A 13812-nucleotide genomic window follows, 5' to 3' on the forward strand; every position below is an offset into this window, starting at 1 on the left:
CTCGGATCTCTTATGCTATACCCTACTGATATTGTCGAAGTGAAATGTATTATTCTCAAACTTAAATCAGCAAGTGCTCCAGGTTATGATAAAATTAACTCTTATTTTGTTAAGAGATTTATGAATTTACTCTTAGAACCGCTTGTTCATTTAATTAACTTAAGTCTTTCTAGTGGCATTTTCCCAGAGGTTTTTAAACAGGCAGTTGTAATTCCGGTTCATAAGAGTGGTGACAAAAAAGTTGCTTCAAACTATAGACCCATATCATTGCTGAGTGTTTTTAGTAAGATCTTGGAAAAAATAGTTAATATCAGATTAACCAAGTTTCTTGAAAAATACAAGCTACTTGCGCAAAACCAATTTGGTTTTCGGTCAAATCGATCTACTCTGGATGCAGTACTTGAGGTTACTAAATATATCACTAGTACCCTAGATAGTGGCAATAAATGCATAGGCGTTTTCCTAGATCTGCAAAAAGCATTCGATACAGTCTCAATTCCTATCTTACTCAACAGACTTTCCAATTTGGGAATTAGAGGAATAGCTTTGGACTGGTTCAAAAATTATCTTAATGGAAGACAGCAGTGTATTAAGATAGGCGATCTTACTAGTGATCTTATCACCATTGACTATGGAGTTCCCCAGGGAAGTGTTTTGGGCCCTACACTATTCCTAGCTTACATCAACCCTCTTTGTAAGATTTCTCCCACATCAGGACGTATCGTTTGCTTTGCCGATGATACTGTGGTTTTATTTCATGGAAATCAGTGGGATGACGTGAAATCGTTAGCTGAAGAAGGATTGAGCCAAATCACGTCTTGGCTGGAAAATAGTTTACTAACTGTCAATACTGCTAAGACTAAATATATGTGCTTCAATATCTCCAACAGAAATATCCTGACGGACAATTTACTCTCCCAATACACACGTATCCTTGTAACCGGAAAAACAATCGATCTTATTGTAAATGTAACATCCTAGCCAAAGAGGAAACCATAAAATACCTTGGTGTTACGCTAGACGAACACCTTAATTGGACGGCCCACATTTATAATACAAAAAATAAAATAAAACGTCTCATTCCATTATTTAGAAACCTAAGAGACGTGGCACCAGTCGAGACAACTATGATGGTGTATCAATCTCTCTGTGTTCCAATCATGACCTATTGCATTTGTGCGTGGGGTGGAGCTGGCAAAACGTTTATGCTTCAGTTAGAACGAGCGCACAGAACTCTACTAAAAACAATTTTCAATAAGCCGTTTAGGTACCCAACCAACCAATTACATGAAGAGAGTAAACTTCTTAGTGTCCGTCAGCAATATATTTATGGAATAATTTCAAGATTTCATGTAAAAAGTAATATAAATTCTAATGATAATAACAGAATAAACACATTTCGTACCCCAATCACTAAAACAGGCTTTGCTCAGTCACAGTATGAATTTAATTCGGCATACGCTTACAACTACTTCAGTAAATATAATAAAAATATAAGTAAAGTAAATAAATTCTCGTTAACAAAATCTTTAAAATCATGGCTAATAGTATTAAAATACGAAGATACAGAAAATGTTCTTAAAATTAGAACTTAATATTCAATTACAAACATTTATTTAATCTTGTGCACAGTTTGACATACACAACAAATACTTAAAAAAAAAAAAAAAAAAAAAAACACACACACATACAGCAACACACACACACATTCACACACACACTTACACACACACGCACTCATACACATACACGCACACACACATACCTCTTTTTAGTGAGTTTGCTAATTATGTTTAATAATGGATAGCCTTTCGGAAGGACCTAGCCTCTGCAACTCAGGATATCCTATCGCAGAGGGTAGGGCACAAAAACATTTTGTACCACATATTATTAGTTGAATAAAGGATTATTATTATTATTATTAAACTCAGCGGGCTTTTTTTTTCATCTAATAAATATGTTTACAAAGTAATATTGTACAGTTAAACTTATTATTTAATAGCCTCAGGGCGGTCACTCCATTCCCAATCTGTGGTATCATTAAGAAAGTCATTTATGTTATAGTAACCTTTACCACACAAACGTTTTTTAACAATTCTTTTGAATAACGTAATACTTTTCTTTTGAACATTTTCTGGGATCTTGTTGTAAAAGAATATACATCGCCCCACAAAAGACTTACTAACTCGACTTAGCCGAGTAGTAGGCATCATAAGTTTATGCCTGTTCCTGGTGTTAACATTATGGTTATGACAGTTTCTGGCAAATTCACTTATGTGCCTATCAACATACATTACATTATCAAGAATGTATTGAGAAGCAACAGTCAAGATGTTAGATTTCTTTGAATTTTGCTCTCAATGGTGCTTTGGGACCTAGGTTATAAATAGCGCGAATAGCCCTCTTCTGCAGCACAAATATTGTATTAATATCGGCAGCGTTGCCCCATAGCAATATACCATAGGACATAATACTATGGAAATAACTAAAGTATAGTAGTCGCGCCGTATCTATGTCAGTTAATTGTCTAATCTTTTTAACCGCGTATGTTGCAGAACTAAGTCTGTTCGCCAATTCTTCAATATGGGGGCCCCATTGTAATTTGGAATCTAGAGTTATGCCAAGAAATATAGCAGATTCCACCGGTTCAATCACCTCTCCGTTTAACAAAACATTTGCATTTACATTTTGGACATTTGGTACGGTAAATTTAATGTATTTAGTTTACTTGCTATTTAACAGTAGGTTATTAGCGCTAAACCAGTACACGATGTCAGATAGAATATCGTTCACTTCGTCATACATAGCTTGGTTTCTTTTCACTTTGAAAAACAGTGAAGTGTCGTCCGCATACAATACTACCTTATGTTTTTTCTCTATAAGATTAGGAAGATCATTTATATAGATAAGGAAGAGGAACGGTCCAAGAATAGACCCTTGTGAGAGGAGTCCCAGGAGATCTCCTGCCATTCACGTCAACCCTCTGAATTCTATTTTTTAGATATGAAGTCAGAAGATCGAGCGCAGTACATTTTATGCCATAGTGGTATAGCTTCCTGACCAGCGTTGAATGTTGAACACAATCAAAAGCCTTAGATAAATCACAGAAGATGCCAAGTGCATTCTGCGATTCCTCCCAGGCATCAAAAATATTCTTGATTAGCTCAACACCTGCATCCGTTGTTGAACGTCCCCCAGTAAAGCCAAATTGTTTCAAATGAAGTAACTTATGAGAGTTAAAGTAAGTAAACATTTAGCTTAAAATAATTTTTCAAAAATTTTACTAAGGGTCGGCAAAACCGACACAGGACGATAGTTATTCGGGTCAGAAGAGCATCCCGACTTAAATATTGGTGTAATTTTACTATGTTTCAGAAGGTCAGTTAAATTTAATTAATAATTAAATTTAATTATTAAAGACTATTGGAAGATATGGTGTTATGACATCAATTATTGAACTTATTATTTTAACAGAAATGCCCCATATATCAGCAGTTTTTTTCATGTCGAGAGACTTAAAAGTTTTAATTATTTCTCCAGGACTAACAAAACTAAAATTGAAAGTTTGTTGGCATTCTTTAACATTTTCCAGATGAAGTGACTCAGCAACACTGGTGGAGGAGACAAGAGTGCTTGTGATAGAAACTGGAATGTCAGAAAAAAAAATCTCAAAAGCAGAAGCAACTTCCTGCTGAGATTGAATTATAGTATTGTTTATTGATAAATTGTATTCAATGTTGCGGTCTTAAGGCAGAAGGCACAAGTCAGCCTTCGATGATGTGTATCACCAAACGACATCTAAAATGAGTTGGCTAACGAGATAACCGACATATGAGACGTTCGCTCGACGATCATAGTCCGGATAGTCTTAACGAACGGTCTCAAAGGCGAGGCAAAGAGCCTCGATCATTATATGAAGCGGTTCTCGCTAGGCGGATGGCACAAAACATACAGTGATAGATAGTTATCTGCAGCCCTGTCACCGCTGCCGGACGCACTCTAAGTTTAAGTTTTTATTGCATTTTGTCACTGACGTACAATAAACAACAATCACGCTAATAATTGTCTGAAGCAAAACTCAGCCTACGCGTCGATTAGGCTGAGCTTTTGTTCAGTTGTTTTGACAGCCCTTGGAAAACAACGCCACTCAAAGACAAAGTGGTCAGTAACAATGAGCTTCTTTTAAGGGTATTCAATATACAGTCTATGAACATTACTGCCACCAAGTAAGATGCTAATTTAAATGAATGTTTTAATGTAATCTGTATAAGTTGTATTGTTGTTGTAAATGTATACGTATATACAACGCCGCTTGACATTTTTGACGACCTTTTACTATGCGATTGTGGATCTAGTTTTTTAAAGTACGTCTATGCATTTTGTTTTTATTATAAAAATTATATTATGTATTAAATGAATGACTAACTACATAGTTTTTAATACATATTAAAAAACTTAGGTTTAAGAAAAAAATAAATACATGTGAATAGAAATAAGACAATATGTTTCCTGATCATTATTACAGTTCTGACCGTAGTTTTCACATAATACTATTGAAATAACTTTTGTAAACTCTTAGTAGTCTCTTGATAATAAGGCATAATATGGCATCAAACCTGACTTTCATAAGCGTACAAATTGTACCAAAATGAATAAAGAAATTTCATTAATTCATAATATTACTAATTCTTTGTTATGTTATGGTCCTTTAAAAATAAATATAATTATCAGGACATGCTTTTCGTTATTGTGTTTACTTCATTTACATTCCCAATCATCTGTTGAGTATGTGACTTTGTGTCGTAAGATGTAATTCCGTTAGGGGTAATATTAATCATAATAATAATATGACAACACCTAAAACTACTCCTGTCAAAACTATTGCTATGCAAAAGGGGCACGTGGAGACTACTTCTATAGTGTCATTATTCTGAGGCCTAAGTAAAAATTGAAATTGAGTCTTAAGTTTTGAAATACTATTACAGTGCCACAAGGGTCTTTTGGCGCGTGAGTGACATTGACAGGAGGGCGCGACAGTGAAATTGGGGTTACCGGTGAATAAAAATTGCCTAATTTAGGGTCCAATTGAAAGAGATACTATAGGTAGTTTTAATTTTAAACTAAGAACATGCATATGTATCTATCCCGAAATCTTAGGGCCTAGTGAACATATCAGATAATAGGATGTGTAGAATTTTAAGTTTTTTTAACTGTTAGAACATAAGGAAATGGTAAACTATAAAAGTATACATGTATATCCCTATATAACTATCATTCATCAAACATAAGCATATGGTGGCAAAAAAGAATAATGTTTCAAATAATTTTATTATAATTATGATCAAGGTGTACAATATTAAGTGGTCGAATATCGTCAAATTCTTCGTCTTCGTCTTCACCATCGCTGCTTTCTTCACTATCAGAGGCTAAGTCTATGATGAATGGTACGTCCAAATGCGCGTCCCTTATGTGATACTCTTTTTGTATTTTTTTGACGTGCGAACAATAATTGCGCCACTCCTCAGCAGTAATAGCATTAAATGCATTCATTACCATACTTGGCATTTCATTAGCCAGTTTCCCAATGTTCACCATAGCCAATTTGCGTTTCATTGAAGCCCAGACCATTTCAATGGGATTGAGATCACAATGATATGGAGGTAAATGCAATACCTGCAAATAAATACAAGGTATAATTGGTAAAATGGAATAGGTTAGGAAAGTCGGTTAGCTGTTTAGCAGTTAGGAATACCTTTTTATTGCATGAAGTAATCTTGTATCCTTTAAATACCAAACTGTTATCATTCGATTCCGGAGATTAAATAAAAATATATTTGTTAATATTATATTAGGTGACAATATATTAGTAAAATACCTTGTGGTCTAATCCTTTTAAAATGGCGTCAATAGCATAAACAGGTTCCGGCTTATTTCTTTTTACAATTTCCAATAATTGAGGTATTGTATATTGTGGTAAATATTCAATATGATTTCTTGATAACCATTCCTGTATTACTCCCTTTTTTGAATTTGTGTTAGGTGCTTTGTTTATGCTTGTATTGTGATATGGAGCATTATCCATCACAATAAGACTCGGTTGGTTTAAATTGGGTGCTAACTTTTCAGTAACCCATTTTTTGAAATTTGTGTGATTCATGTCATCATGATAATCTCCACTTTTTGTTTGTGATTTAAATACCAAGCAGGCATTCTCCACAAAGCCTTGCTCACCGCCAGCATGGACTATTATAAACCTGCAGCATGCCCTTTAGATATAGGATTCAGTACACCATCTGTGAATAAATGAATTCATAAACTATAACAAACAAACAAGATTCGGAAGAAGATAAATGGCAGGCTATGAGTTGTTTATTGCTAATGGACCACTTTGTCTTACTGGCATTGGACATTATGATGTAAAATACCTGTGCCATCATCATTCTGCCAACATTTTCCAAATGTTAGACCAGAATGAATGTATGTCTCATCTAAGTACACAACTGGAAGTTTATGTGTCTCATCATTGTCCTTTAAAACCTGAAACATAGAAGACAATCGTTCTGTTACATACATACACAAGTTATTAAGGTTCAAGGTTACTAAATATTATTTTTATTGAAAAGAGCGCAAAAAAAAGAATGCTGGGAGAGTTTCTTGCGCCGCTTCTTCTCTCTCAGAGCGCCATTTGTTTCCGAAGCGGTAGTAGTATAAGAAATGACATCAAAAAGAATTCTAAAGGAATCAATTTTGAGAAAATAAATGCCTTTTATGCCTTTTAAAAATATGATACTCTACCTGCAGGTATTTAGCTCGCCAAGCAGATATATCATTTCTTTCAATCAAAACCTTCCTATTACTTTTTGACTTCTTAAATCGGAAACCAATCTTTTTTATGTGTTGTCTGAGAATTTTTCGACTGACTTTAAATCCAATGTCTTTCTTAAGAGCACAATATAATTTATTCACTGTAGGAATTTCCTTTATCTTAGTATAAAATTCATGGATTTTACGCCGCAAAACACTAATATCAAAATCATCCATCAATATTTTGTCTTTCCTTTTTTTCCTGTTCTTCCCTGGTGTAACAATTTTACTTGATGAAGCTTCGGCCAATCTTCCTTCACCTATAATTCTTGTCATTGTGCGCAGTGATATGCCTGAAAATAAGTAGGAAGATCTGACATGACAATTATTTTTATTCCTATAATATTTTAAATATTTTAGCCAAACTGATAATGTAGAATGTTGGCAACACTAACCTGTAGCAGCGGCGACTGTGCCACTAAATAAATTAAAAAAAAAAAAGCAGCGGCGACTCGATCATTTACCTTTACAAATGGAATAATCGGAGCTGTAGCTTGTTTTTCTTTTAAGAAATACTCTTTTACCTTTAGCAACACCTCTCTGACATCACTTTTGATCACTTTCGGCATGTTAAAATTCAATATTTTCACAAAAAACCACAAATATGTTCGAGTAAACTTGAGGAGTAAGCAAGAGTGACACGAACTGCCAAAATGACGTTTGGCAATATGGCGCCGTTTAGTACCAATTTTGGCCACGCGCCAAAAGACCCTTGTGGCACTGTACATTTGAAGGTTTTGAACGCTACTAACATAATGTCTAATGAGGCTTGACATTTGACAACTATTTTAGAATTCTTATTGGCTCAATCTGAAAGTTCAAACTTCAAACTGATGTCAATTGTCATAAAAGACATTGGTTGAAAGTTGTAGCTCTGTTTGAGTAATGAGTTATTCATATTTACAAAATGAATCAATGCAAAATAAAGGGAGACTATTGATTTTCTGTTAAAAGTTAAATAGTAGCAATTTCTGCAATGTTTTGCTGTTTAAAAAACTGTGTCAATGGGTTTTCGCTTACTCCTAGTGTTCCTTTACGAGTAAGAGAAAGCCCGATTCAATTAGATACTGTTCATATGGGTATTTATTTAAATAGTTCGACTTTATTTAAATTAAATTAGATATTTTTATTATAAAATAATTTGACTGATAAAATGCTTGCAGGTCATGAAGTAGTGATTGTTAAAGGCGGTCAAAGAGCTTGCGGTTCTGGTTGCGTATTAGGGAATGCACCGTTAGTACAAAACAAGGCATACTTTGAAGTAAAACTACAACAAGGTGGTGTCTGGGCTGTAGGACTTGCTACAAGACAAGCAGATATGAATAGTGTACATGGTATTATTATACACTTACCTATCTTATCTTTCTATAATATGTACACCACAGTGTCCTCCACTTGCTTAAATTAATCCATATGGTTTATTGTTGCTTGATATGATCTATTGCCAGTCAATTATAGTCCTATATATATATATATTATATATATATATATATATATATATATATATGTATATACTAGCTGACCTGGCAAACATTGTTTTGCCTTAATACCGCAGTAAATGAGCAGATTTAGTATTTTATTCATTTAAATTTTTATTAGAATAATAAAAATAAGTAAATAATAAGTCAAGTATTGATAATAATAATAAATTAATAATGATTCGTTATTGTCCATGTTGCACTCTTCAGTGAAGCACCTTGTGATTTACAACATTAATCACAGTCATTACAAGTCCTAGACTGTTATAACATGCTTTTACTATACACATATACTGTGACTAAGATCAATATTTGTCAAAAAAATTGATAAATTTGTAAATTAATAGAAATTCACCAAAACAATTTTTGTCTCTTAGGTGTATGGCCTTCTTAAATTTTATAATGATAAATTTCAGGCGGTGTTGACAAAGAGTCTTGGTGCTTAAATAGTGATGGTACTGTACGCCACAATAATGAAGAGCTGTATCATTTAAAACCTGCTGCCTGTGATTCACCAACCACTGAAATCCTGGTATCAACTGGTGCACCAACTGATCCAGAAAATGAAATGAAAGAAAAAGATCGAAACAGTGTTATAGCTACAATGCCAGTTGAGGGAGATGTAATAGGTGTTGCATATGATCATGTAGATCTGAACTTCTTTCTTAATGGAAAGAACTTGGAAATACCAGTTCGAAGTGTTAGAGGAACAGTTTATCCAGCATTATATGGTGAATATTTGTTGTTAGTATTTTAATTCAAAGTCATTAACCTAAGTGATTAGGCACACTCTGATATGGTGTAGATTAGTGTGATATTGGCGCTTGTGCAGCATTCTATCAATGTGTATTATTTTATGTGTAGCAATATATTTCTTATAATTAGGATGATTTAAGTGAATCTATCAGAAAGTTATTGGAACAGGCTGTAAGACGATGCAAAATAAACCATCTTATAAACAAATCAAGGGTCAGAACTTGGTAAGGGAGTAGTGTATCTGAAATATCTATTGCCCTGGGGCACTGCCGTTTTGGGAAGGTTAATGTATGTACTCTGAAATTATTACAGTTTCTCAATGCATATCCTTTATATGCCATTTGGATTGGGGTTATGGTTGTCGTCTGATGTTGGTTGGCTGTCTTAATGACGAACATCCACTAAAAGAATTAATGATTTAATTTATTTTTGTCCATACAACCTCAAATAATGTGTATTCATTATAATAAATTGTTTCAATCGCTTTCAGATAAATTCCCTGAAATCACTTTCTTCACCTCTATAATCATTGTTTTTCTACACGTAAAATAATATGCATAGATACACTTTCCCACGAAAAAATACACACAACAAAATCGTGGGTATGTATAGGTTTGCTGACCCCCACATACAACTCAACAACTGACAATGTGGTCTTCCTTTAGCAGTGTTAATTCAAAATGGATAAAAATATTTACATTTACTGAGCAAATAGATAATAAATAATGGATAAAATTATTGCAAAATTGCAAACCTGAAGCTTGCAAACTTCCAAGTATTGTTAGGTGAAGAACTTGAAATAAGTCAATCTGAGAGTTGAACAAAGCAAACAGAATTTTATAGCGAGGTTGGTGAGAGCACCGGCACATCATTTGTGTGATAAAGTCTCGTATAGCATTAACTTTATAACAACATGGTGATGACCATGGGAATGCAATGGTTGCCCCAGCCTATAATACTTGTGGTGCATAAATTTAGTGTAATGCAAATTTATTTAAAAATAATCCTACTGTTTTTTTTTCGCCTCCTTCTTCCCAGGTTCTTCTCAGATCTGAGACATATTTCAAATGAGTGGTAGATTTTGAAGTTCAATAAGTGATACTGAAATCCCCTTTTTTTTTTTTTATAGAGACAGACGACAAATAAAGGAGTACCTAAAGGAGGACCAGTAGGTCAACTGATTTTAAGTGATCATCATGACTCTCATTCTCTTGCGGAATTAATGAACGCCAGAGGAATCACAGGATTTCCGGCCTTTAATGAAGGCGTAAGGGCTTTTTTTTTGGGTACCCATGTCATATCATCCCGGAAACATCACACAAGGAATATCAGAATTATCAAAATTACTTGAATATATTTGAATTTTGGCATGTGAAGGATTTATTTAACTGGATATTATTTATCACAGTGAACTCATAGGATCATTTATACCCACAAAACCAACCTTGAAGTTATTACTACCATATTATTATAATATTTTTTTTACCTTCTGGGGTTTTCTTTTTATAATAGAATCTTACTCATAAAACGCATAACACCCAAATATGTGAAGAAATTATAACAATGAATTTATATTTTCAGTTGATGATGGTGCTATATTGGACATAATACTTGATAACTTCCGGTACCCACCGCCAACTGGATATGAGAAGATAATGGTTGAACAATCGCTCCTTTAACATGATATGATCTCAAACAGTCCTTGTCGTGTGTAACTCTTGTGCGAATGTGACTCTTATTGCTTTGTGTGCTAAGTGTAAAGTGTTATATTACCAATTATTACATTGGACTTATGTACACCCTAAATAACAAATCTTATCATTATATCCAATATTTTTGTATGTTATATTCATATAGACTTAAGTAATACATCGTCTATACATAGGACCTTTCCATGAATTTATTTTTGTAGATATCTGAATAACGAGTTAACACTGTGATTTTATTTGAATAAATTGATTTAAGCTTAAAGACCTCAAGAATTTTGATCAGTTGATAAGAGATGATGTTTGAGTTTGAGTTCAGTGATCATATCCTGACCTTAGATGTGAATATTATTGGTTGATCAGAAGTGGGAAGAATGCTGGTAAAACACTTATTGGGTCGTTAGTTGGTGCTTGTATATTAAAAAAAGTTACCCATATACATTCCCATAAAGATGCCATAAGCCTATCCTGTATTAGAGTTTCCTGACAATGTTTTCATTCACCTTAAGAGTGTCAAATAAATGTACACAAGAATTTGAAAATCGAAAAAACATTGGTGAATGTTGCAGACAAAACTTTTAACGAATTAGAGGCAATGGCCATAGCCTTTGTGCCAAAAACATTTTTATTTACTTTCATGTAGGTAATTTGTATTTTAAAGTCTCATTTTCCTCACGTTTACTGTATCCGTACAATTATATTGACGATACATATAGCCCAGTTGCCAGTGATCCAAACTACTGAGCTAGATACTGCTACATTTATATGATGAATTTTGATGTTTGCTTCCGAGTAATGGATGTATTTATGTATGTTTAAGTATGTATATTGTATTAAATATATAATTGTCTTGGAACCCATAGTACAGGCTAGTTTAGGTCAAGATAATTTGTGTAAAAGTGTGTCAATATTGTTATTATTATATTTCGAAATGATAAACTTGCTTATGCTGTTCGTAAATCTCAATCAATAAATAAACATTCTAGAAAAAATCTTTTATCTGCATCAGTATAGAGATCATCTAATTTTATTAATAGAATATTGATTTTACTGTCATATTTTTTTTGTAACCTAAATAAAATAGGTACAATTGCATTGTACCTATTCGTTTTGCAAGACAGTTTATACAGGGCTTTAACTATCTCGTACCAAGTGCATTAATATATGCTTATTAGTATTTGAGTACCCCTGGTTTAAAAAAATAGAAATGTTAAATATAAGTAATTCAAAGGAATTAAAAAAAAAGTATTTAAAAAAATAATATTTCAAAATCTACTACATAATATACCGACCAGGTCCTGCCATAAATACTGAAACAAAGAAAAGAAAAATGTTCTATTGTAAATAACATTTAATACTTTTATCTACACCCATGCTTTAAATTCTCTATTAAAGATTCTGAAACAGTTTATTGCCAATATTAAAACACCAAATGTCCTAATAACCATTACCTACATCATCCAAACGAGTGTTGTAATGTTGTACTGAATTTCATAACATGTTTTTTTTCGATCCCTTCATGCGCAAAGAGTTCCAACAGACAGTCACGCATTTCTCATTTTTTTTTCTTTTGGCAATAGTGTTTAATTTTTGCCAATAACGTAAATCCTCGATACTTGGTATCTACATATATGAATTTCAAAAAAAGAACATTTTCGTTTACGCGCGCAATACCAGAACACCGCGCGCCGTATAAATAAAGTAGGTTATTCGAATCCCCGCCATTTTTCTTCGATATTTTTAGTGTTTTGTTTTCAAAAAATGAGCGATTCGTTTTTGACAGCACACCGCCAGATATTTTAAACGCTGCAAAAGAACATAATATTCAAGAACATTTTAATAATTGCACTATACAAAATGTAAATTAGTAGCAAAATCAATAATTCTTTCATTAATACTTAGTTTATTTGTATATAATCACTAATGGATGATATTAGGTTACTACTAGGACTGGCCGTTTTAATGTTAGCAGCAAGCTAACTGTTTCAGAATCTTTTAGAGGATTCATATTATGGGTGTAGATAATTTCTTGTATGCAACTGTTGATAATTAGGTGTAAAAACACTCATGTGATACGCATATCATAGTTAGATAACGCACATTCGTGTTTTAATACTTATTATTATTTTACCCTTATTACACAACAGTTGCATAGATAACTATTACAGTGTGTTAGTTTAATACATAAATATAAAACAATTTAAAATATAAAAAGCTTATTCGAAGTGGTCTCCATTGGCTCTCCAGTCTTCAGCTTTGATGAAGTCCGAAACGTTCGTTTCCAAACAAGATTACGGTGACCGAGCATTATGACCCGGCGCCGAGTCTTGCTGGAAGGACCATTTTTTTATTTATTTATTAAGGACAATTAACAGGTTACAATTAATCATTATTAAACTAAACAAAATGAGGTACTTACAAATTATTGTTAAATTGTAAACCCACTTAGAGATTGCCACAGCTTGCAAAAGAGATACAACTTACAAAAAGAAGAGGGAAAATATAATATAAGATCCAACAAGTTATAACAGTCAACTAGCTGGTTCTAGTACAATGAACAAATAATACACAATTAGAGCTAACTTAGAAATAAAAAAAAACTAATAATAAAATTTTCAAAAGCTAGTACAATTAACAGATAATACACAATTTGAGATAACTTAGAATTAAAATAAAAAAAAAACCTAATAAAAAATTTTCAAAAACCTGAAATAATAAAAAAATGAAATATTATGAAATATTCCAAAGATACTATTTCGTCACTATATTGTGATCGAAAGTGGTCCGTTAGCTTCTTTTTAAATTTAGGAAAAGTATCATCTACTATATCAATGTCGAGAACTTTATTTATACTATTACATAAAGTAAACATCGTATTGATAGGTGCTGAGAGCCCTAGGTTTGTTTTTAAGACGCCAGCTTTGAAAGGCATATAGTTTTTTACACGACTATACGGCCGTGGAATTCTTACAGATATTTTATAAAATAAGTCAGACACATCTAAGCCT

General features: G+C 33.0%; 1 protein-coding gene and 1 long non-coding RNA gene across 3 annotated transcripts; one reads left to right on the forward strand and one right to left on the reverse strand.

Moving 5' to 3' along the window:
* Window positions 1-5309: 5309 nt before the first annotated feature.
* On the reverse strand, window positions 5310-7498 carry LOC126971137 (uncharacterized). Of its 2 annotated transcripts, none has more exons than XR_007730825.1 (5): window positions 7260-7498; window positions 6796-7157; window positions 6426-6537; window positions 5876-6293; window positions 5310-5673 (listed from the first exon to the last, which is right to left on the reverse strand). It is a non-coding gene; the product is annotated as an uncharacterized LOC126971137 (long non-coding RNA). The 2 variants fall into 2 exon arrangements; XR_007730826.1 differs by having other exon boundaries at window positions 7389-7487.
* Window positions 7499-7724: 226 nt separating this feature from the next.
* On the forward strand, window positions 7725-11069 carry LOC126971132 (SPRY domain-containing protein 7). The gene is made up of 4 exons (XM_050817291.1): window positions 7725-7943; window positions 8028-8198; window positions 8759-9073; window positions 10680-11069. Exons 1-4 carry the CDS (start codon window positions 7841-7843, stop codon window positions 10775-10777), a joined length of 687 nt encoding a protein of 228 aa, XP_050673248.1. The 5' UTR covers window positions 7725-7840; the 3' UTR covers window positions 10778-11069.
* Window positions 11070-13812: the final 2743 nt, after the last annotated feature.

This window comes from Leptidea sinapis, chromosome 23 (assembly GCF_905404315.1).
Source record: "Leptidea sinapis chromosome 23, ilLepSina1.1, whole genome shotgun sequence".
Classification (NCBI taxonomy): Eukaryota; Metazoa; Arthropoda; class Insecta; order Lepidoptera; family Pieridae; genus Leptidea; species Leptidea sinapis.